This window comes from Silurus aristotelis (assembly GCF_946808225.1).
Source record: "Silurus aristotelis genome assembly, chromosome: 20".
Lineage (NCBI taxonomy): Eukaryota > Metazoa > Chordata > Actinopteri > Siluriformes > Siluridae > Silurus > Silurus aristotelis.
Window position 1 is genome coordinate 21489853 of NC_139593.1, and position 24614 is coordinate 21514466.

Below are 24614 nucleotides of genomic sequence, written 5' to 3' on the forward strand. Positions count from 1 at the left end.
CCTCATCAGATCCTGCAACATCTCAACTGTTCCAGAAGCTGGAAAAAAAACAAACCCTGAGAGTTCCAGCAGGAACCGACCTCAGGATCTCCTCTGAGACTGTGGATTACACCGACCTTTTTTCCCGTTTTGCACTTTTAATTTTCTCCACTTTTACTTCATCTATCCCTCGTTTTTTGTTATTTTATATTGCATTGAAAATAACGCGCTCTTTTTCTTTCTTTTTTTCTTTCTTTCTTTCTTTCTTTCTTTCTTTCTTTCTTTCTTTCTTTCTTTCAATAATTTGTCTTTTTATTTTCCAGCTTTTATTACTTTTTACATTATAAATGTTGTATTCTTTTAGACATTTCCTTTTTTTTCTTTTTCTTTATTTTAATATTTCCATGTATTAGAGAGAGATTTTAAAAGATCAGAATAAAGGAATGAAGACTTTTTAAAGTTTGTGTGGGGGGGGGGGGTATGAGTGAGTGTGTGTTTGTTAAAATGTTTTATAAATGTGTGTGTGTGTGGGGGGGGGGGTTATCTTTTTTCTTTCTTCCGTTTTTCTTTCTCGCATCCCACCTTATTTCAGTCAGTGGGTTTGAAACAAATAATGCACTGTTCAAATTGTAGCTTTTCTTTGGTTATTTTTTTCCGCTTATTGTTTATCATCTCTTTTATAATTTTACAAGTGACTTTTTAAAATAAAAAATCCCAGTGTACTGCAGCAGAATTACTGTTAGAAATGATGACCGAACATCGCCTCTTTGATTTGTGTCTAAATGCTGCCCTCTGGTGGATGGAGTGATGATTCTGGAGGATGGAGTAATGATTCTGGAGGATAGAGTGATGGTTCTGGAGGATAGAGTGATGGTTCTGGAGGATGGAGTAATGATTCTGGAGGATAGAGTGATGATTCTGGAGGATGGAGTAATGATTCTGGAGGATGGAGTGATGATTCTGGAAGATAGAGTGATGGTTCTGGAGGATGGAGTATTGGTTCTGGAGGATGGGGTAATGATTCGGAGGATGGAGTGATGGTTCTGGAGGATGGAGTGATGGTTCTGGAGGATAAAGTGATGGTTCTGGAGGATAGAGTGATGGTTCTGGAGGATGGAGTAATGGTTCTGGAGGATAGAGTGATGGTTCTGGAGGATGGGGTAATGATTCGGAGGATGGAGTAATGGTTCTGGAGGATGGAGTAATGGTTCTGGAGGATAGAGTGATGGTTCTGGAGGATGGGGTAATGATTCGGAGGATGGAGTAATGGTTCTGGAGGATGGAGTAATGGTTCTGGAGGATAGAGTGATGGTTCTGGAGAATGGGGTAATGATTCGGAGGATGGAGTAATGGTTCTGGAGGATGGAGTAATGGTTCTGGAGGATAGAGTGATGGTTCTGGAGGATGGGGTTATGATTCGGAGGATGGAGTAATGGTTCTGGAGGATGGAGTAATGGTTCTGGAGGATGGAGTAATGGTTCTGGAGGATGGGGTAATGATTCGGAGGATGGAGTAATGGTTCTGGAGGATGGAGTAATGGTTCTGGAGGATAGAGTGATGGTTCTGGAGGATGGGGTAATGATTCGGAGGATGGAGTAATGGTTCTGGAGGATGGAGTAATGGTTCTGGAGGATAGAGTGATGGTTCTGGAGGATGGGGTAATGATTCGGAGGATGGAGTAATGGTTCTGGAGGATGGAGTAATGGTTCTGGAGGATAGAGTGATGGTTCTGGAGGATGGGGTAATGATTCGGAGGATGGAGTAATGGTTCTGGAGGATAGAGTGATGGTTCTGGAGGATGGGGTTATGATTCGGAGGATGAAGTAATGGTTCTGGAGGATGTTTTTAACCCTTTTCTCTCACCGGTGCTCCATTCCACCAACAAAATCAAAAAAATTCAATCAGTTTAAACAAAATGTCGCAAGTGTTCAATACTTGAACAATATGTGTTTCTTCTCCAACCTTTTACCAAAAATTGTAGACACACAACTTTATAGGAATCTTTGGATCCGGTAAAATGACATTTTCTCTTCACTTGAACTAAGAGTACTAAACCTGTTCCAGCATGACAGTTCCCCTGTGCACAAAGCCAGCTCCATAAACATCTGCTTTACATGAGTTGGAGTAGAAGATCTCCTGTTATAGAGCTCCAAAACCTCTAAACACCTTTGAGATGAATCTGAATGCAAGAGTTCTAAAAATGTGCGATAATTTATTCCTGAAACAAAACTGCACCGTTTACACTGAATTTCCCGAGTTTTGTTTATATCTTTATAATCACAGAGATAAAATAATAATAATAATAATAATAATAATAATAATAATAATAATAATATTAATAATATTAATAATATTAATAATAATAATAATAATAATAATAAGCCCGGTTGTTTACGGTATCTGATCGATTTCAGTTCAGGTGTGGGGTCAAACGGTGGCGCTAGAGAGCCACATAGCCAGAAGCACACTCCACAGCGTAGCTGCGAGGCTCGTAGCCGCACCACGGAGGTAGGATTTGTCGTGGACGTACGTGATGATGGACATGGCACCCTGATACGCCTCCTCACACGTGGGCTGGATCTGGTCCTCCGGCAGCTCGAAACCGTGCTCGCCCTTATCACGGAGCTCGAAGGTGAAGGAGAACGGGATCCCGATGAGCCGAGCAAAGTCTCGAGACGAACCCGAATTCGGGTCTGAAGGATAGAAAGAAAAGTTGTTATGAAAAAAAGGTGAGAGATCTTTCCAACTTTCTCAACTATGAGCATTTAAAATTATAAAATCACAACATTAAAAACAGAAAAGAAAAATATACAGAATAAATGAAAAAAAAAACATAATTTGAATAAAACCCACACCCTTTTTTTTCATAAATACAATCAAAATCCAGGCTTTCAGTCAAAGAATTCGAGACCAATCAAATAAATAAATAAATAAATATATGATTTGTGTTTATTGTTTAATGGGGAAAAAGGAAAAGTGGTCAAACTCACACAGCACTTTAGGAGGCGTTCCCACTGTGTAGTCCATTCCATGAACAGCTTTAATGGCCTCTGCTGCAGCCAGACCCACTTGCATCTACACACACACACACACACACACACACACACACACAGTTATAGTTAAGACAGTAAAATACTATGATCAGATTCCTTTATTGCTACTAAGAGATACAGAGAGACTGGAGCTCCCACCAGCTCTTCCTGATTGGGGGCGGTGATGTTGGGATGCCCATAAGGCAGCAGGATCAGCTGACCGTACGAATGTATGGTGAGGAAGCAGAGAATCATGTCTCGATTGGTGCTCAGGAAGTCCGTCACGGCCTGGGCCTCGGGTTCCGAAAGAGCAGAGGGTCCATTGTAGATGTCTGAGCAGCAGTCTCTGGAAATTCCCACCACTGTGCACAACACAACAACATGAAGATCTAATGTATCTGTCAATCACAGTGTAGGAGGTGTGGCCTAAATATATCTGTCAATCACAGTGTAGGAGGTGTGGCCTAAATATATCTGTCAATTACAGTGAAGGAGGTGTGGCCTCTATATATCTGTCAATCACAGTGTAGGAGGTGTGGCCTCTATATATATATCTGTCAATCACAGTGAAGGAGGTGTGGCCTCTATATATCTGTCAATCACAGTGTGGGAGGTGTGGCCTCTATATATCTGTCAATCACAGTGAAGGAGGTGTGGCCTCTGTATATCTGTCAATCACAGTGTAGGAGGTGTGGCCTCTATATATCTGTCAATCACAGTAAAGGTGTGGCTTCTATATATCTGTCAGTCACAGTGTAGGAGGTGTGGCCTCTATATATCTGTCAATCACAGTGTAGGAGGTGTGGCCTCTATATATCTGTCAATCACAGTGAAGGAGGTGTGGCCTCTATATATCTGTCAATCACAGTAAAGGTGTGGCTTCTATATATCGCTCAGTCACAGTGAAGGAGGTGTGGCCTCTATATATCTGTCAATCACAGTGTAGGAGATGTGGCCTCTATATATCTGTCAATCACAGTGAAGGAGGTGTGGCCTCTATATATCTGTCAATCACAGTGTAGGAGGTGTGGCCTCTATATATCTGTCAATCACAGTAAAGGTGTGGCTTCTATATATCGCTCAGGCACAGTGAAGGAGGTGTGGCCTTTATAAACCTGTCAATCACACTGAAGGAGGTGTGGCCTCTATATATCTGTCAGTCACAGTGAAGAAGGTGTGGCATGTGCATCTGTCAATCACAGTGAAGGAGGTGTGGCCTCTATATATCTGTCAATCACAGTGAAGGAGGTGTGGCCTCTATATATCTGTTAATCACAGTGAAGGAGGTGTGGCCTCTATATATCTGTCAATTACAGTGAAAGAGGTGTGGCCTCTATATATCTGTCAATCACAGTGAAGGAGGTGTGGCCTCTATATATTTATCAGCTTTTTTTCTAATGGGACTATGAAGACGCACAAAAACAAAAATAAGTCGTTAGTATATTGATATAATTGATATAATCACTCACTTCCCCAGTTGGCGTAGAAGTTACGGTTGAGATCGGTGCCAAGACACGTGCAGTTTCCAGACCCAGGCGACCTCGTCTTCCTCCATAACCTTGTCTGAATGACACACCATGTGCAAAATCATACTTAATGAGAATAACTGATCATTAGCAGAACCACGGCTATGGTTTGGTAACAATGCTTCGCAAACATTTATTTTAAAAAATGTAATAAAGTTCAGTAATGTTTAGTTTTTCCTCAGTAATGCTTTGCTGTGAATAATCTTCGACTTGGTCTCTGATTACTGATGATTTTGGATCATTTTGAATCCTAAAGCTGCAATAAGCTGCAATAGCAACATAAGGATCTCAATTAATTTGAACTTTGTCATTCGAGTGTGTTTTAGATTAGACTCGATTCAGATAAAACTTTATTGGCTGTAAACTCACCGTGTTGTCCTTCCATGAGTACACATATCCGTCCATGTTCAGCACGGGCGTAACGTAGAAGTCCACATTTTTCAACATCTCGCTGATCTTTGGGTCTGTCTTGTAGGAGCCCAGGATCTGTAAAGATAAAAAAACTCCAGTAATGCCAGAGCCAGTTTAATGGAATCAATGAACATGTGAACAATTATGAACACACCTCCTTCACAAAGTGCTGGCAGAAAGCTGGAGCGATCCATTCTCGAGCGTGAATCCCACAGTCCATCCAGATCATCTTCTTCGGCTCGGCACTCTTTAGTCCAACCTGCAACTCACACACACACACACACACACACACACACACACACACACACACACACACACACACACACACACACACACACACATGCTCATCAGCATATAAAAAAAACTCTGCCGTAGAATAGAATAAAAGCCGCAGGAACCTGTAGTATAATAAAATATTTCAGAGACGATTATCTCAAGTAAATTAATCACAGCTTCACAGGAACACTACCTTCAGCAGCGTGATGCTCCTGTTTTCATACGTGCTTCCATAGACGAGGCTGGAAACCACGTCAGGATGATCAGTTACCATCATCTTCATCCACGCCGAGATCTTCAGGGGGAAAAAAAAGAAAAAAGTCCATTCGTTTGAATAAACGCATCAAGAAATCAGCCAACAGACAGGAAAAATCAACAAAGGGGAATAAAATAGACCCAATAAATTAAATAAAAATAAAGATAAAATTGTATAAAATGTATAAAAAAAAGAAATTTACCATTTATTGTTGTGTATGCTTATTAAACAAGAATAAAACAGAAAAGAAGAAAAGAAAAGAAAAGAAAAGATAAGAAAAGAAAAGAAAAGAAAAGAAAAGAAAAGAAAAGAAAAGAAAAGAAAAGAAAAGAAAAAAAAGAAAAGAAAAGAAAAGAAAAGAAAAGAAAAGAAAAGAAAAAAAAGAAAAGAAAAGAAAAGAAAAGAAAAGAAAAGAAAAGAAAAGAAAAGGAAAGGAAAGGAAAAGATAATGGAAAGAAAGAAAAGGAAGAAAATGATAAGGACTGAAAAAGAAAAGAAATGTGAGTTTAAATAAATATAAAAAAAATAGCAAAATGTAAAAAACAAAACAAAAAAAAACCCAATAAGAATAAAATACCTCTAAACCTTTATTTTTCATATAAGAAAAACTAAAATCTAGGCTTTATCAAAAAATAGAACAGCTGAATAAATATCCAGAATATATATTGAAATATATAAAAATGATTTGTGTGACAGTGTTTCAGACTCAAACCTTTGCCATTAACTGAACGTTTCTTTTTCATTGGCATAAAAATACAATATAAAAAAAAACTATAATTAAGAAATGAAATACAGATTTTTTTTATTCTTTAATGGATTCTTTAATAAAACACACAAGCAAACAAAGAAAACAAATAAATAAACAATTTACTGGGATCCCAGTCGAATTGATTCGGGAACAATCGCAAAAAATAAATAAATTGGAAATATTCTATTGTACATATATACTGCAGTATACGTCAAACCAGATGAACAAATGCATTCAAATGAAGGTATGCTGAGCAAATACATCAATAAAATACTAAAATTAAAAATAAAAGAATGACCTCATCCATGGTGTGGTACTTGGTGTAGTCATAAGCCCGCTGCATTTGTCCCTCCACCACCCTGGAACATGCATTCAAAGTAAATATATATGTTGAAAGAGTTATGCTTGGACAAAATCTATATATAATTATTATATTGACCAAAAAAAAGAATAATTCTATTGCAAAAGTGGTTTTAGTTCGCAAGTGTACATACACTGTACATAATTTCTCCATTACCGCAAATGTATTTTACAGACGAAAGGATTATTTAGTGGATTCAAAGGCGACTAAGAGAAACGTACAGAATCCACGATGATGATAAAATAATTACCTGTCATGGCCCTGCAGGGTTAAAATGAGTAGAACAGATAAAACCCATCCCAACATGTTGCTCGCACCTTGAAGAGCTCAGATACTGATATTCCTGAGTGGCTCTTTGGAGGCTTCACTTCTTATAAAGATTCTATAGTCAATGATTAAGTTTGAAAAGTTGAATAATTAACTCAGGCCTCTTGCTGCAGAGACTATAATCCAATAAAATAATTCTCTTTTACACGCCTTGTTATTTCGTCACTCACTGATAACATTGGAAGTAAATTTTTTATCTGTATCTTGTAAAAAAAAAAAAGAAAGAAAGAAAGAAAGAAAGAAAGAAAGAAAGAAAGAAAGAAAGAAAGAAAGAAAGAAAGAAAGAAAGAAAGAAAGAAAAAGAACAAAAATAGACTTAACCAGTTATGAAGAATTAATAAAGAGCAGGAACTGCTTTTTGCCCCTCAGCACAAATGTATATTACGGGGGCCCAAACACCAGTTAGACACCCTTCTTTCTAGCACCACCATTGGGTCAAATTTGGACCTGATTGTTTAATTGTCACCAAATTGGCAAACGTCCTTTTCGGAGAAAACCTGATTAAAGTAAATTTAAACACGACGAAAAGAATTGGCTGTAATGAACTAACAATCTGACAGGAAAATCACCAAACAGGACGCAAAGCTATTATTATTATCAAATCACCATCTACAAATCACTGTTGAATCCATAAATCTTTGGCTCAGCTTTTCTGTGCAACAGTTGTAGGCAACCTGCAAATGTGCAACTCAAGTCTGGGTACTTGGCCCCCCAACAATGCTGCTTGCAGCTTCAGTATTAATTGAATAATTATATATGAAGTTATTGTTCGTGGCATTAAATCGAAAGCTGGAATATATGACATTGTGTCACTTTCTAAGAAGCAAGCATGGGGTTGGGCAGTTCTAATCACCTGATTCGACCTTGCTTGCGCATGAGCATATTTACCCGATAGCATGATGCAAGCAAGCGCAATAAATTCCAGTCATAAATGCAAGTTTGAGAGACAGATTACTAACATCTCATTTTATTACTCCATTTGATCTGATAATAATGTTCCAGGTGTTTTTCTTTTTTTATTCTTTTGCAGTTGGTGGATTCCAACCTATGAACATTTATGAGTGGCTAAATTTAGCTCCTGGTGAGATAAAATGCTGACATTGTTATTTTTGCACTCTGTAGCCTTTATAGCATCTGAACAAGCTAGAGGATCCAAAATAATCTATTCTTAATCAGTGTCTCTTTTATAATTGACTCACGTACATAAATTGTGAAGAACAGCTTCAGTCGGCGATGATTAAATGTATTTCGTATATATCTCCAGAATTAGCATTGCGATTAGGAGCATTTAGGAATACAACAATATTAGCTTTAGTGAAAAAATGTAACTATTTTGGAAATCCAGACAAATCAGTTTATGCTAGTATGAGACTATTTACCTGGTGATGATTATGAAAAAAAATTCATGAAAATACAAAAATAATGTAAAATTCTGTCAGATTAGCTAATGTTATCTTATATTAAAGTATCCAGTTAGCTAGCATTGGAGGTGACGAATGTATATTTTTATAAATTTGGCTTTGTTACTGTAGCTTGTAAGCACTAGTGTCGAAGTGTATGAGTAACAATAATTATAACTATTAAGAAACAAAAATCCTGTCAAGTTAGCTCTCGTTAGCACGCTTGATAGTGTTTCACAGTCAAGATTATGGACATTTATAAATCGATGTCTCTCAGAAATCCTTTGTTAGTTCAGGAGCTAAGGAACGAATACCAATAATTGAACATGTCTGTGCTTCTACACCAAGATATCTTAATATCTTTCTAAATGGATTTTTATTTATCTAATATTAAATATATATTATAGATATATATATATTATTAATATACACACTTGCATTTCATTTATTACCCAGCAGGTGGAGACATTGACTAGAGAACAATGGGGTCTGTTGCGTTCTTGTCGATTTATTTATTTGAAGTGTGTAAATTTCTTTAGTTTGAGCAGAAACTGAATCTGAAACTGAAAATTGTTATCATGGTCCAATTATGTGTAAATATAGTTTTCATAGGCATTAAAACATCAAAAGTGACATGAAATGCAAATGGACATCAATGTTGTTTCCTAATGCTGTACACACTAAAGTGTGTGTGTGTGTGTGTGTGTGTGTGTGTGTGTGTGTGTGTGTGTGTGTGTGTGTGTGTGTGTGTGTGAGTGCTATGGTGGGAGGGTGGGTGTGTTTTTACATTGGACTTCATGTGCTGAATGACAAATATTTGTGTCTTCATTAGGTCTGAGTCACTATGAAAGAGAGAGAGAGAGAGAGAGAGAGAGAGAGAGAGAGAGAGAGAGAGAGAGAGAGAGAGAGAGAGGAAGGGAGGAAGGGAGATGGATGGTGGGAGGGAAGGTAAGAGGGTGGGTCGGAGAGAAAGAAGGAGAAAAGTATTTGTTATGGGAGGAAGGAACTCTTTGGAACTGCGATGACCTTTAACCCTGGTGCTCATTCAGCACACACTGACATTTTGAACTTACATTTTAGAACAGAACTTCAATCATTATTTTACATTATATAATATTAGATTAGATTAACAGCAGGCCAAACACACACACACACACACACATACACACACACGCTCTGTATATGTTCATTCCAAACACATCTGCTAAGAGAAGCACTTAAACCCATTTTGGCTTTGAGTTCCAGCGTGTAAGAGCATTAAATGCCTCAGCGCTGTAAATACCAAACATGCTACTCATCACCGTAAACACCAACAACTCTGACGTGATTTAACATCGACATGTTACCAGCCCAACAGTCACGTAACAGCTTTCACTACAGCAGTCACCATGGGCTGGAAAAAACATTGCCATCATCAATAGCAGATGCTGGACAGACGAACAAATAAATACACAGGCAGACAGACAAAAGGACAAAGAGACTGAGGCAGGGGAATAGACAGATGGACAGACAAACATCCTAAGAAAAAGACAGGGTAGACAGGGATATAGGTTTAGTCATCATGATCATACAAAATAAAGAGAGGAATAGAGAGATGGACAAACAAGTGACAAAGGAAATTTCACTGGTGGAATGGTACAAGCAGGCAGACGGATAAACAGAGGAATAGTTAAATGGACATGCAGACAGACAGGCATAGAAAGACAGTTGAACGTGAGAAAGAAATAGGTAGATAGTCAGACAGACACACACAGGAATAAACAGAACATGCACACAGAGAGACAGACAGAGAAATAGACAGACGGTCAGACAGACAGACAGACAGACAGACAGACAGACAGACAGACAGACAGACAGACAGACAGACAGACAGACAGACAGACAGAGGAATAGACAGGTGGTCAGACAGGGGACAGTGGAAATTTTATTAGTGGAATGTTACAATGCAGGCAAACAGACAAAGAGAAGCAATAGTCAGATGGATAGACAGGTAAACTATGCAGCTGGTCAGACAGACAGACAGACAGACAGACAGACAGACAGACAGACAGACAGACAGACAGACAGACAGACAGACAGACAGACAGACAGATAGGGGAAATTGACAAATAGACATGCAAACAGAGACAGATAAATGGAATAGGTAGATGTATAGACAGGTAGACTGAAAAGGCATGTTGTCAGACAGTCAGACACAGGGGAATTGACAGGCAAGCAGACAGACAGAGGAATTGGTAGTTAGTTTTTCACAGGTTCCCCCAGAGATACAAACCACCTGTGTAAAAATGTCCAGTGTATGAGTTGTAGCTCATCAGGAATCTCTTACTGGGTCTTTCAAAAATCAGTAAGATTTCTCATGCTATAATAGCAAAAGTATATTTCAGAATGAATGATGAACATCAACAATGAAAATAGATTTTTTTTCCCCCTGCACTTTGTAACAGCTATGCCTTGATCTTTCTTTCTTGACGTTCTTTCTTCCTGCAATCGGTATCCCCAGGCTGCTTGGATTCATTCAGCTCATTGTTCTCAGGACTTCCTCTGGTCCCACCGAGTGTTTATCAGATCGTAAATGAATACAAAAAGGCCTGGCATGTTCAAGCAACGCATCCAAAAGCACAGACACGCCATCAGAGGTTCTCCGAGCACGATGCATATCTCCACAGGAGTAAACATAGAGTTCTGAACAAACAGTTCCACTTGACCTTAGAAAAATGTCGCTCTTGTCAAATGCCTTTTAGCCAAAATAAATGTTAGAGTCAGCTCCGTGGTCGTAAAACCCTGAGCCATTGTAGCCTATCCAATAGCTAACATACCTGCTGCTAGTTAGCTATTAAGAAAAAAGTCCAAATCAAAGTCACAGTTCTGACAGATGATAAAATTATTGTATTAAATCTTGCATCAATTTTATTCTAATATTCCAAATTTATCATCCCTACTATAACATTTTAGGAATAAACCAGCCGAGCTAACTTGATCTGTGTAACTAACTTGGCTCATATGATCAAAATTCACATGGAATACTTAGATTTCTTCATTGATGTTATTAGAGGAACTGAAAGAGTTTTGTAGTAATGAATTTTTGCAGTTTAGCTATCTAGCTGACCGTTTTTTTGCTAGGATGTGGATATTTATCACTTGAATTTAAATTGTGGTTTGAACGCAAAACTAAATGAAACTTTTTGAAGTGTTGAATATTGTTGAAACTTTTAGCACACAACGTCAACGTTCAGACATTTTTTAAACTATTCGATTTTATTAGATCTAAGTGGTAAGCTAACATTAACAAGTTTCTTCCTTCAATTACTTAGCTAGCTTAAACCTGCAAGCTAGTTTGCATATGCGAAATGGAATTTCTCTTTTCGGGATTGTAAGGAAAGGAGGCATCATCTAGATTTCCTAATTGTGTTAAGTTGTTGAAAGGCTAAAAATCTTTAACAGGCCAAATGGTCCAATAAAAGGCTCAGGTGTCATGAGTGTGATGTCTTGCGATCGCCACGTTTTTTATGAAATAGAGAAAAAAAACAATGAAAAAAATTTCAACTTCAACAACAAAACCTTAAGAAAGGGTTCCTCAGAGACGTTATGACTCACAAATACATGGGTGTCTGCATCAAAAGTTTCAACTTTAACAAAATATTCCAGTAGATGTTGCTGTTTTGGAATTAATGCCATCAATCATATCAAAGTGACGTGTACAGCTTGATCATTTCCAGTTTATGAATTTTTGGTGCTAAACAGAGTGAACAAAAGACAAGATCTTCTTTGGATTTAATTTTTCCTTATGTCAAGAACTTTGCTCTTTCATCAAGTTTCCCATTGGTTGAGTAGCTGCAATATACTTTACTTAACTGGGAAATAATCAGTATGTGGCATCTCAAGGATATGGAAGGATTAGGAAAGGAACTTAAAAGTGCCACTTCAGAGATTTGTTTGATTTTGCTCCAAACAGCCGGAAAGTGTTTAGCAGCAAACAGGATAATTTTTTTTGTAAACAAACTATTTTAATTTGTCCTGCACTTCTCTTAGTCATATATCATTTTTTTTTCCTTTGCACAAAAGCTAGGGTTTTTTTTTTTTGTATAATGTTTACCAAAGCATTAATCCATCAGCTGTAAAATATTGAGACCAGAGAAGTGGAATGATCCATTAAACTTTGCTAAGAAGCAGCAAGAATACACAGCTACATAATATTGTCTCTGTAATTGCAGATGTTATCAAGGCCTCCAGTCTTCCTGTGATGACTCAGTTTGGCCATGTTGAAAAAACACCCCCCTGCATGTATGAAAGTCATTCAGACGCAATGCTTTGCTTCTTTGGCTGTGAAGCCACTCAGATGCTTATCTCCAAACCAAACCCACTAAATTGGCTAATCTGATGAAAAATGTCTTATTTGCAATAAATTTTGGGTGGATTATGTAATCATTGGATCCTTTGCATGAACTTTTTGCTTCTCGTCCCAAAACAAAAAAGACGACAAAAAAAAAAAAAAAAGACGATGAGGAATGTTTATCTGCTTCACACAGTTTCCTGACGATGAGACTACAGTATTTTTCCAGTGTCCTCTCTTAAGTGCTGGGCAATAATAAATGTTCAACTAAAGGCTTCACGCAATAAAGTGTTGCACAGATGTTCCAGTATTAGCGAGCGATGTGGGCGAACTCCCCCATGTCCTAAGGAGAATTAGCGAATGGATAGAATTAGCAAGAGTTCGTAGGAGTCCAATTTGTTCCAGTGGACATAAAAATATTCCAGCACACACATGAAAGCATGTACGCACCCAAACACAAGACCGCCGTTTCTAAGGACTTTATTTCTTCCAGCACTCATTTTGTTTTTTTTCCCAACAACAAAAACATTATAACAGGTTTATGGCTTAGCAAAGCAACCCATCACCCTGGAGACTTTCCTAGCTTCCATTTTTTACTCATGCATGCTATTAGCTTATCATGAATCTATTACTATCAAAAGACGTTTATTTTCTGTTCTGGTTTAATTAACTCTATTTTTGTTGTCCATACGTCTAATTTGCAGCTATTACCAAGCAACAGTGGGTGGGACATGCTGCCAAATTGGACACTTGTCCTCCTACGATGAGGGCCAAGGATCCCTCACATAACTACAAATACAAACACATGTAAATCAGGCACGGTCTTTCATCACTCATGCAGTTTACGCCCACTCAGTGTGCACTTATAGCTCTCGTGCTAGCGTACGTTAGGATTAGCAGCTAATCAACTAGCTAGCGAAGAGATCAAAATCTGTCATACCTGAAAAAATATATTAAATTCTATCATGCTAATGAGCGTGCAATATGTTGCTACCTTATAAACCAGGTACTGTATATACCTGTAGCTAAAACACAGCAAAAGCGTATCTTCCCTGTTTGAAGATTTTAGTCAAAGGTACAGAAGTGATCCTTAACTAAGACAGATTTTCTCCTCAGACAGGCATCAGCTGCTGAAACACTACAGACCTAAACAAAGATAATCAGAGATAGAGGCAGCTGACAAAGGTAGGAACGAGTAATGTGGCTACATACATACACTATACGTGTGTATATATTCCTATACGTGTGTATATTCCCAGGGCACTACAGCTACTCAATATTATAAATTGAGGTCAGTAAGTCATCAAAAGCCATCCTTCAAAAGACTATTTAAAATTTGTCTTTCAACTAATTCAGAACTAACCTAATAAACGCATTTTTAAGATATTTATTCTAAAACGCATGGGAAACTTTTAGCATTTAGCACTGGAAACGAGGGCTTGTTTTGACAGCATAAAAATCTAAATATACATCAACAAGGGATTATGGGACCATGGGTATCTAAGGTCCTTGAATTTTAGGATGCTGTGTAAATAAGGTTCAGGAAAAATTGTATCCTGGATATATAAGGTCAGAAGAATACTAGACAGTGGGTATATTAAGGTTCTGGAAATATGAAAACATGGGTATAATAGGCCAATATAATATCAAGCAGTAGGAATTTTTGGGTATGTAAAATTCTAGGAATCTTGGCTTATTATATAGCTTCCTGATTCATGTGGTATTCTGGGAAATATGGGTGCTAGAGACGGGACATTGAGTATGAGAGAATGGAATATGTGGTATATGTAGGCTATTTGAGGTTGTAATATTATGGGACCCTGGGTATATAGGGTCTTATGAATATGGGAACTTATGCATATTAGGTTTTAAAAATATTTGACCCTGGGTGTATAATGTCCTGGAATTTTATGACCCTGGTATATACAGACCAGGGAATTTAGGATCCTAGGTATATAAGCTCCTATGAATTATATATAATTTGCTATAAGGTCCAGAGAATATTGTATCCTACATATATATAAAAGGCTCAGGCAATTTTGTACCATTACTTGCCTATAATAGCAAGTACCAAAAGTGCTTTATCCCTCACAGAGCACAGCAAGTTGCTTTGAGAAGTCCATTTATGGTTAGATTTTAACATTCAAGAAACATTACAGCTTTACACTAGAGACTCCTTCCAGGGACCCAGGAACATCCTTCCAGAAATCTTTACTGTAATTATATATGTCCATTTAAAACCATAATTATGTTTGTGTTTACTTTTACTAGCAGTTAAATAGTGAGTGAGTGAACAGTTGAATCAGCCACACCGTATTAACTCCTGCAACTTCATGGCTAATTTTGCTAACATTATTGAGCACTTTGTGCCACAAGAAAGGAGGAATATGTTCTCAGCTATGAAAGATGCTATGCTTTTTTATTTTAAACAATATTGTCTGGATAGTACCTCTCTTATGTCCTTATAAGTACTGCTATACACACACACACACACACACACACACACACACACACACACACACACACACACACACACCATTTATCATCATTAAAGTGACTCACAGGGGCAGTGTGTTCTTTTACAGACTATTTGGAGACATCACTGCGACTGAGTGTTTAATGTGGTGAGCGTGTGTGTGTGTGTGTGTGTGTGTGTGTGTGTGTGTGTGTGTGTGCATTTGGTGAGATTGGTTTGTTTGGGCAATTATGGCTATATGCTTCAGGCAGTGTTCTTGGATTTGTGTGTGTGTGTGTGTGTGTGTGTGTGTGTGTGTGTGTGTGTGTGTGTGTGTGTGTGTGTGTGTGTGTGTGTGTTTGTGTGTGTGTGTGTGTGTGTGAGAGAGAGAGAGAGATGGAGGAAAGAACCATTACCTCATAATCATTGTCATGTAGAAAACATTTGGTTTGGGGCTTCTGAACATGTGCATGCAGACACACACACACACACACACACACACACACACACACACACACACACACACACACACACACACACACACACACCACATTAGCTGGATATGGTTAATGTACTTAATACTTTAAAATACTTTGTGTTTTATTTGTTTGCGTCGTGTTTCCCTTTTCCTTAATGTTCATGAGTTCATTTTCCTTCCTTCTGAAATTTTCCGTGTCTCTTTTCCTTCTCTAATTTTCACTTCATCCTAATTCCTTCTTTCCTTATGTATTTTTCTTATCTGTCTTCCTTCCTTTCACTTTTTCTGCAATTTCTCTCCTTATTTAAATCATACACATTCACACTAACTTTTTTTCCTTTTAGATTTTTATTTCTATCTCTCCGTCAGGATTTGCAAAATCGGTGGATAAACGTCACTTTTCTCACTGTGAATCGTGTGTTTAAATCTTGATTTTCACGATCTCACCGCTTTGGTTTATAAAAACATTGTTTAAGCATGCACTCATGTCCGACTCAGATGTGTCTCTGTGTCTGTGTGTGTGTGTGTGTGTGTGTGTGTGTGTGTGTGTGTGTGTGTGTGTGTTTGTTTGGTGGGGATATAGTTTGGGTATAAAATATCAGGAGGCGTGATGAGTATTGAAGGGGGAAAGTTTTGTACTGTGACTATACCAGTTCCTGCGGTTTGTTTTTACTGTAAAATTCACGCCGTCTCACGATGATGATGATGTCACTGTTTCAGGAACTGTGCTGAAAGGTACGCGCGTGAACCCAGGAAATGACCCGTCACCACCTTCCCGCATTTCAGACACACTGTGTTTTTCTGGCTAATATTATTCCAGTCTGGATTTTGTCCACTGTATACACACACACACACACAAACACGCACACACACAAACACGCACACACACCCTACTGTAAGTGTGAAAATGCAAATAGAGAATTTGTTCCACTGGGGTCCAGTCCCCACCCCGGCACGCAATCCATTCACTACTAGAAAACACGGACTGTCAAATACACAGGCCAAGAAATTCGACGGAAATGGTTTCCTCCATTTTTGGTGAACAACAAAGTATTTGTAATTTTTGTATTACGTTTAACAAACCTGCCAACTGGTGCTATTCTGATCACGTGCGTTACCAAGTCTACGATTTCATCACAGACAGCAAGTTAGAACAAAGAGCAAATGTGAAATTCCGCATGAAACTGGGCAAATCTGCCACAGAGACGTTTGACATGATATACGTTTGACATATGGCGATGCTGCAAAGGGTTGTTCGAGGTGTTTTCAGGTGCACGCAAGCTTCAAAAGTGGAAGAACATCATTGGAGAGATCACTCGGATGAAGATGAAGATCTGGCTCAAATATTGCCGTTTTGACACCATTGCGGATATCTCGGGCGCAAATCGCAAACGTTGCTCAACACGCTTCAAAAAGAAAACATCCAGGACACATTAAAAAATTAAACAGTGGGAGTGTTGTATTGCAAGGGGACTATTTTAAAGATGAACGTGTGGAAACGTAAATAAATTAAGTATTTTCTTGTAAACAGAGCGAGTCCGCAAACTTTTTGTTACCACCTCATACACTAGGATATTGCAGTATTAGAAAAAGATAAAATCTTTTTTTTTTCAGTAGTGACTGTACAATTCTTTTTGTATTAGTGTCCAATAAAAGTCTCCCATCATAGAAGTGCTCCACTAAACCCCCAAGTGGGAATGAAGAAAATGTATCCTCAGTGACAAGTTGCAGCTCATAGACTTGTATCCCTGGAGCAGACGTTGAACCTGTTTGGTGTAGTTTGGTGCCCTGTAGTTGCCCAGAAACAAAATTTTTGAAGGCGGTCCATACAACACGTTCGGCAACCTGCAGAAGGCCGTCAAATTGACTATCCATCAGTTGTTGGAACTGTAGGCAAACAAAAAGCTTGGCATCGCCTACATCTGTCACAAGTATGCGAAGGCTTCACTTTGCTTGTTCATAGTTTTTCATTTAGTTTGGCGCACAGAGGTTGAATATATTTTCTTCAGATCAACCAGTGGGTCATGTGCAACATTCTTCTGACCAGCAACCAATTTCCTGTGAGGTGGTCATTCCTTTATCACATAATGTAAATCTATTTTGCTTTTACCATCCCACTTGCAAAGATAACAGTACTTGGTGTATCCAAACTGCAGTATGAGTGAAGTTGCATCAACCTTTATATCGGGGAAGTGGTAGCTCAGTGGTTAATACTCTGGGTTACTCGTCAGAAGGTTGGTGCATCACCAAACTGCCCCTGTTGGGCCCTCGAGCAAGGCCCTTAACCTTCAATGAGTCAGTAATCAGCTGCCATACTGTTGGATCATGTTTACATCCTAGAGCAGATGTCACTGTGAAATTTTAGACTCAGCATGTCAACTTGTCTAAATAGAGTCAAATATTCCTGACTGCAGCAAAAAGCTTCAACTTTTGTACCTGGTAACAAGAGGTACCATTCTGGCAACCTTGATCCAAGCCTTCGGTAAATCTCCAACAAGATCATTGAGCTCTACCTGAGAAACATGAGGATTCACCACTCTTCCTTTCTTTGACCACTTTTGATAGTGACCACTGCAGACTGGGAACAGCCCACAAGAGCTGCAGTTTTGAAGATGCTCTGACCCAGTTGTCTAGACGTCAAAGTTTTGCCCTTGTTCAACCCGCTCAAATCCTTTACGCTGGGCCATTTTTTCTGCTTCTAACACGTCAACTTTGTGGACAAAATGTTCACTTGCTGCCTAAAAAAATAAATCCCACTCACTAACAGGTGCCATGATGAAGAGATAATCAGTGTTTATTTAATGCACCGCCCATAATGTTATAATGTCATGATGTTCTGCCTTATCGGCGAATCTCAACCCAGATGCAACAAAACATGTCACGATTATTGCGACCTTTCCAAAATTCTTTGCAATTAAATTTACAGCCTTTGAACTCGATGAAGAAGGTTAGAATGACTGCAGCTTCTATTCACTGCTGTTGCTAGGTACAGGGTTGCATTGCCATGCAAACAAGTCATAGTTTTGGTACACTTGGGCATGCCCCAATGTGCCCCTGCACACAATCACCCCAATTTTCTTGCATTATTTTAGCTAAGTATAAAATTGGGTGTAAAATATTTTAGAATTTTGACTCAAGAGTATCAGGAGCTACTGCCAGGCAGCTAAACATGACCACCCATGTTGTCATCTTATATTACAGAATTAGCAAAATTCTAAAAAAACTTATTTTTTTAGATGAGAAAATGTTATTTCAGTGATCAGCATCACAATCTGGCACACAAGATTTTCTTTCTTTCTTTTTTGCTTTCCCTTCCTTCCTGCTATTAAATGTTACATACATATTCTATCATATTTTTACTTGCTCAAGATAAAAATGGAGCTGCTGTTTCTTCTGTGTCAATCACACTGTTTCTGACCGGACCTCTTCACACACACTGACCTTAATGTGACTTGCAGGAAACATCTGTAATGAAGATCAAACCCAAACAAGTCTTTACAGAAGCTCCGGCTGTGTCAAAGTTACAGCTGCTGGGAAAACAACAAATTCGCTATGACTCCATGAACAGACAGTGAGTCACGGACAAAGATGGTACACATGATTCCATTCCGATCTAGAAACCTATCCAAGCTGTGATCTCAGTGTTCGTACCTTCTCAGGCTTCTGGATCAATGCTGATTATAGTGTTTTAAACGCACTCTGCGGCAGCACCCTCTAGGATTGGTAATGTCTGTGAGCTGACAGCTCGGAGGCTTGAGGGATTGAGCCAGCATGAGTGTGGACTTCAAATTTGAACCCAGAGCTTACACAGGAAGATGATTTCGCTTGAAAAATCTTGAGCTTAAATTTCGCTGGGCTGCTTCTTCTATTTCAATCCAAGCTAATATTTGTGCTAGGTCGAAATCCTTCAAGACAAAAACGCAAGCAAGGTGGACACTGATTTTGCTCACAATTTGGTCGTCTGAGACAAATTCTGAAAATCCTAAAAGATTTCTATAATTCGAGGCTAAAATCTGTGGTCTTTGCTGTAACGTGTAACTTCTCCTCCAATGACCATCGAACCAAGAACCAACAGGAGCGTTGAACTTGATTATGCGATTAGCAGGACAACTTCAAAGCACTTCAGGGAACACCATGTCAAAATGTGTCAGTTGTACAATACAGCAAAACGAGAAACTTCAGTGATTGGAGAAAATGGAGTTGTTGCATGACTTTTTATTTTTTTTAAGGGATGTAATGAACGAATTTATGCTACAGATTGTTTTTGTTTGCTGCTAGCTAACATTAGTGAGAGAACGATGGTCTAAATGTATCACTGATTTACGACAAAACTTTGGGACGAGTGTATTCTTGTTTGTGTTCATTTGACTGTTGTACAGTCTGACATTATGACAACTGAGATCCTAGAGTGTGACATGGAGATCACAAGGACTATTAAAAATCGCACTGTGTGTTCGTGGCATTACCAAACCCACTGCAGATCAGTCCTACTCTCAAACTCTTGTCTCCAGGATGTAGTTATTTGCAAAACCTTGGACAGCTAGTTAGCTAAGTTCATAGATCATTCCATCTGCCTACACTACAACTGTAGCAGCAAAATCCGTAGCTAGCTAGTCTGCCAATTTAACCATTTTTAAAAGACTAGAAAGCTATCTCCCATTTACCTGATAAAGAAACCTAGCATTCCACAACTTCAGTATCTATTAGCATTTCCTACATGCATGGAGTGGAGTGTTTTAGGTTTTTTTTTTTATGTGAACTGTTCAAATGCTGATGATTAAAAACGTTAATAATAAAAGTTTGTTAATAAAAAACAAGCAATTTTATGTTCTGTATTTCTTAAAATACAGAACTCAATAAAATACTTCTTTGTGTCTTTACAATGGCTGGCATTCTCCTGACAGTGCTAGCTAACTAGCTACAAGTTTGAAACACCTTTAAGTAAGACGTTGTTTAGCAGATGTTGTCCAGCTGCTGCTCTAAACAGCTGTGATGTGACACTCAGACACCTTCCCAAAAAGTTTGACATGTTCTAGAAATTCTATTGCATTTCATTAATCCCGTAGGAAACTGTGAAGAAAAAAAAGGTTGATCCTAAGGTAAATTCTCCCACGTAGCACTCCAGGAACGAGTGATTGAAACAGCTTTGGCTGACAAGTTTTGGCTGCTAGCGTGAGATCATTTAGCCGTTCAGCCGTATCCAATTTGGCAGCTAAATGCTAAATCAGTATGAGAAATAAGCATGGTGTAGTAGAACCATTTCTCTCTCTCTACCTTCCAGTTGCTAATGAAAGAAGTCATTCACGCCAATTACGCTAAATGATACCTGCTACTCGGTGGCGCAAAAGTCTCCGAAAGTCCTGACGTCAGCGCTGTGGGAAAATCTGCCATCTTAATTAACTTAGCGCTGAGTAGAGAACCGGAGCGCCAAGCCTGGCCCGTGGTTTGTCCAGCCTCGCTCACTCTGTCATTAATGGTGTGTGGTATTTCTCACACCGGCCATTTAAGGAGGCCTGAGAAATACTTTGAGGCCAGATCATTTCCTTTTTCTCCGTCCACGCCAGCAGTCTGTATTATTATGACTACGAGAGAGAGATCATATGCGGGATCGGCTGTCTTCGAAGGGACCGGGGCTGAGCGATGGGTGGAAGGAGAGTTAATATAGAGCGCTCTGAATGAACTAGATGAAAATGTGGATGAGGAGGAGGATGAGTAGGAGGTGAAAACATGGAATTGTAGGTCATCGTGGGCTTTTGCTCTTCATTGTGCATTCTAGTGTTATTGTTTGCGTTTTTTAAACCCATTTTCAAAATGAAAAAAAGGAACTTCTCAGAGGATCTTTTGCTTTACATTCACATTACTGTGTACAGTTTATCATTCTTGGTGGACTTTCCCTCGGTTTCGGTGTCTGACCATCTGTCTGGCTGAAAGAAAGTGTTGTAGTCACGTAGGAATTCCACATCAGCAGCACCTTGTACGGTACTAAAAACTCCCAAATATGTTCAAGACCTCCAAATGTTCTCGGGTCTGATTAGAGACCAGGCTCTGGTATGCAAATGGGAAGTGTGCTTGACTGTGGCTTCAAGGGTTTTAGCCTCATTCTTTTTTCTAGGCATGCACAAGCTAGTCAGAGATTGGGTATTATGGCCATCATTTGTGAGCTCAAAGGAACACGGTTTCAATCTTTATGTGGCTATGAACAATATAAATGTTCAAAATTAGCACTCCTTTTTTTTTCCTCACCATACTACTATATTCACCTCAAACAAGATGGTAAATTAGCGAACTCTGCCTGCATTAAATAGCAGGTATTTCCTTTATTTATTTCCTTAGTTTTTTTTTTTCATCTAAACTGCTAGCCACATTGTTTTTAGTTTCCTAGCTAGCATTAATTCTTACCCTAGGCTATTTCATGACACACACTTGGCACTGTTGAACAAGCAGAACATAAAAAAAAATACTGATTTGACCATGTTAGAGGATGCTAGCCTGCAACCTAGTGGCTCGCTATTAGCTATTGCGATCGACCTAAAAAACTAGGTAAAATTTACAAGAAATCATACAGCAGGTCTATGCTAGATAGCTTTAGCATTGCGAACAAACATGCTAATGAAACATAGCGTTCCATAGCTAGTGTTTAACTCGGCGTAGCACATTTTGAGTGTTTTTTCTTTTGAGAAAAAGCAATAGAAATGACCTGCGGAATACTTGTGTGTCTTACAAATAGCTGACATTCTACTGAGAACGCTAACTTGCTATGACTTTTAGTTTGAGCCTAAAGATATCTGTTTTACTAGAACACTACATTATTAGATTTTTTACTGCAGTGTTCTGCAAACGTTGGCCAGCTGCTGGTACAAACAGCTGTAATGTGAAAAGTACAGCAGGTTTATTAAGTGTCCTGTGACTAACGAGGATGACTCAGGACATTCTGCTCTTTGGATCTGGATTTTGGAATTAACCCCAGTGTGTGTGTGAGTAGGTGTGTGTGTGAATAGGTGTGTGTTCTTGCTGGCTTGTACACCAATTGTACACTTGGCATGATATGAACAGTTCTCAGTTTATCCCCGGGAGCTTTCTCGCCCGCTAAGTCAACTCCAAGTGGGCACACGAGCCCAGCATCTTGGTCTGGATGTCTGGACGTAGCCAAACACAGGAAGACCGCAGCTGTCTGGGACATGAACAAGAGAAAAGAGAGTGTTGTTTTTTTTTTTTTTTTTAAATAACAACATCCATTTCTTGAAGAAGACTGTGGTCAGCTAGGCAGATAGCAAGTTCTTGCTGACTCATCCCTACATCATTCAGGGCTAAAATAACTCTAGGGTTTGATGCATTTTATGCTAGGAACCAGGAAAAATGCAGTCACAGCTTTGTGTCTTTTCAGTTGTTAGGTTTGATTTAGCTAGCATAGAGATGAGATAATTAGCCACATGAATAAACAAGTCTGATAGAACCCAAATTGTACCTTACCTAGCATATCACAGTAGAGTTCACTAGCAAAGTTAAGGAAAGATAGGTCTGTGGGCAATGCTAGCTGCAGTCATAGGGTTAATCCATCTAATCGGGATTTAATTGGGACGTTTTGGGGATTTTATGAAACACCTGGTTATGCCTGATAGACCAGGTTATGACTGATAAACCAGGTAATAACACACCAGGTTATAACACACCAGGTTATGACTGATAGACCAGGTTATAACACACCAGGTTATGACTGATAGACCAGGTTATGACTAATAGACCAGGTTATAACACACCAGGTTATGACTGATAGACCAGGTTATGACTAATAGACTAGGTTATAACACACCAGGTTATGACTGATAGACCAGGTTATAACACACCAGGTTATGACTGATAGACCAGGTTATAACACACCAGGTTATAACACACCAGGTTATGACTGATAGACCAGGTTATAACACACCAGGTTATGACTGATAGACCAGGTTATAACACACCAGGTTATAACACACCAGGTTATGACTGATAGACCAGGTTATAACACACCAGGTTATGACTGATAGACCAGGTTATAACACACCAGGTTATAACACACCAGGTTATGACTGATAGACCAGGTTATAACACACCAGGTTATGACTGATAGACCAGGTTATGACACACCAGGTTATACCCATGTTATGACTAATTGATGACACTAGTCATTTCCAGCTGATACATTATCCATTAATGATGCACCATATGCTAGTCCTTGATAACGAACAACTTTCACTAACTAGCAATTAGCTTATTCGTAAACTAGCCTTTGCTATAACGAGAACAGTTTCGGTGCACTTCAAAGCGGCCCGGCGTTCTTACTTTCTCCATATGCCGACAGCAGAAAACTATTCCACCCGTATTATTGCATCGAATCCATTTTATTTTAAAGGCCGAAGATCATAAACTCAGCGACTTGGAAAAGCCTGCGCATGTTTATCCGTCTCTGTGGCTTTGGTCCAAAACTTTTCCAAAATGGTGGTTTTTACTGGGGTATATCTGTAACTGGAGCTTTACTGCACCGTATTTCGAGATGTTTTGGGTGGGATGGTGCAGGACTAAAAAAGGACTAGGATATAGAGATTTGTTGACGGACCCTAACAGCATGGTAAAATTTTCAGACATCTGAACACACCAACTTCTAAGGACTGAGGTACTGTGTGTGTGTGTGTGTGTGTGTGTGTGTGTGTGTGTGTGTGTGTGTGTGTTTGGATTGGGGATGGGGGTTGGGCTGGCAGTGAAAGTTTCCAGACGTTGTTTAGATTTTCCTCAGGTGTCGCCGGACAAACCCTACACACACACACACACACACACACACACACACACACACACACACACACACACACACTACACTGCGAAACAAGCTAGCTGTGCTTGTTTCATGTCAAAGCAAGTCCTTATTGCACAGTTTTAAACACACACACACACACACACACACACACACACACACACACACACGTTTAAGTACATGGTTACAGTACAGATATATATATAGTCAGTACACACAGGTTGAGCTTCCTATCATATTTGGTGGA

General features: G+C 38.9%; 1 protein-coding gene across 4 annotated transcripts in view; it reads right to left on the reverse strand.

Annotated features, from left to right (window-relative positions):
- Positions 1-2171: 2171 nt before the first annotated feature.
- cpo (carboxypeptidase O) overlaps positions 2172-24614 on the reverse strand; it is a 60888-nt gene continuing 38445 nt past the window's right edge. For 3 of the 4 annotated variants that reach the window (XM_083522568.1, XM_083522567.1, XM_083522566.1), the window contains 8 exons: positions 6527-6587; positions 5418-5519; positions 5103-5207; positions 4907-5023; positions 4481-4574; positions 3171-3373; positions 2970-3054; positions 2172-2672 (listed from right to left, as the gene is read on the reverse strand). In XM_083522568.1, coding sequence (XP_083378694.1) covers positions 2407-2672; positions 2970-3054; positions 3171-3373; positions 4481-4574; positions 4907-5023; positions 5103-5207; positions 5418-5519; positions 6527-6571 — 1017 coding nt within the window. In that variant the 5' untranslated portion in view covers positions 6572-6587 and the 3' untranslated portion in view covers positions 2172-2406. Of the gene's footprint in view, positions 2673-2969; positions 3055-3170; positions 3374-4480; positions 4575-4906; positions 5024-5102; positions 5208-5417; positions 5520-6526; positions 6588-6839; positions 6949-24614 lie in introns of those variants that run through there. The other variant, XM_083522565.1, reaches the window with a different exon arrangement.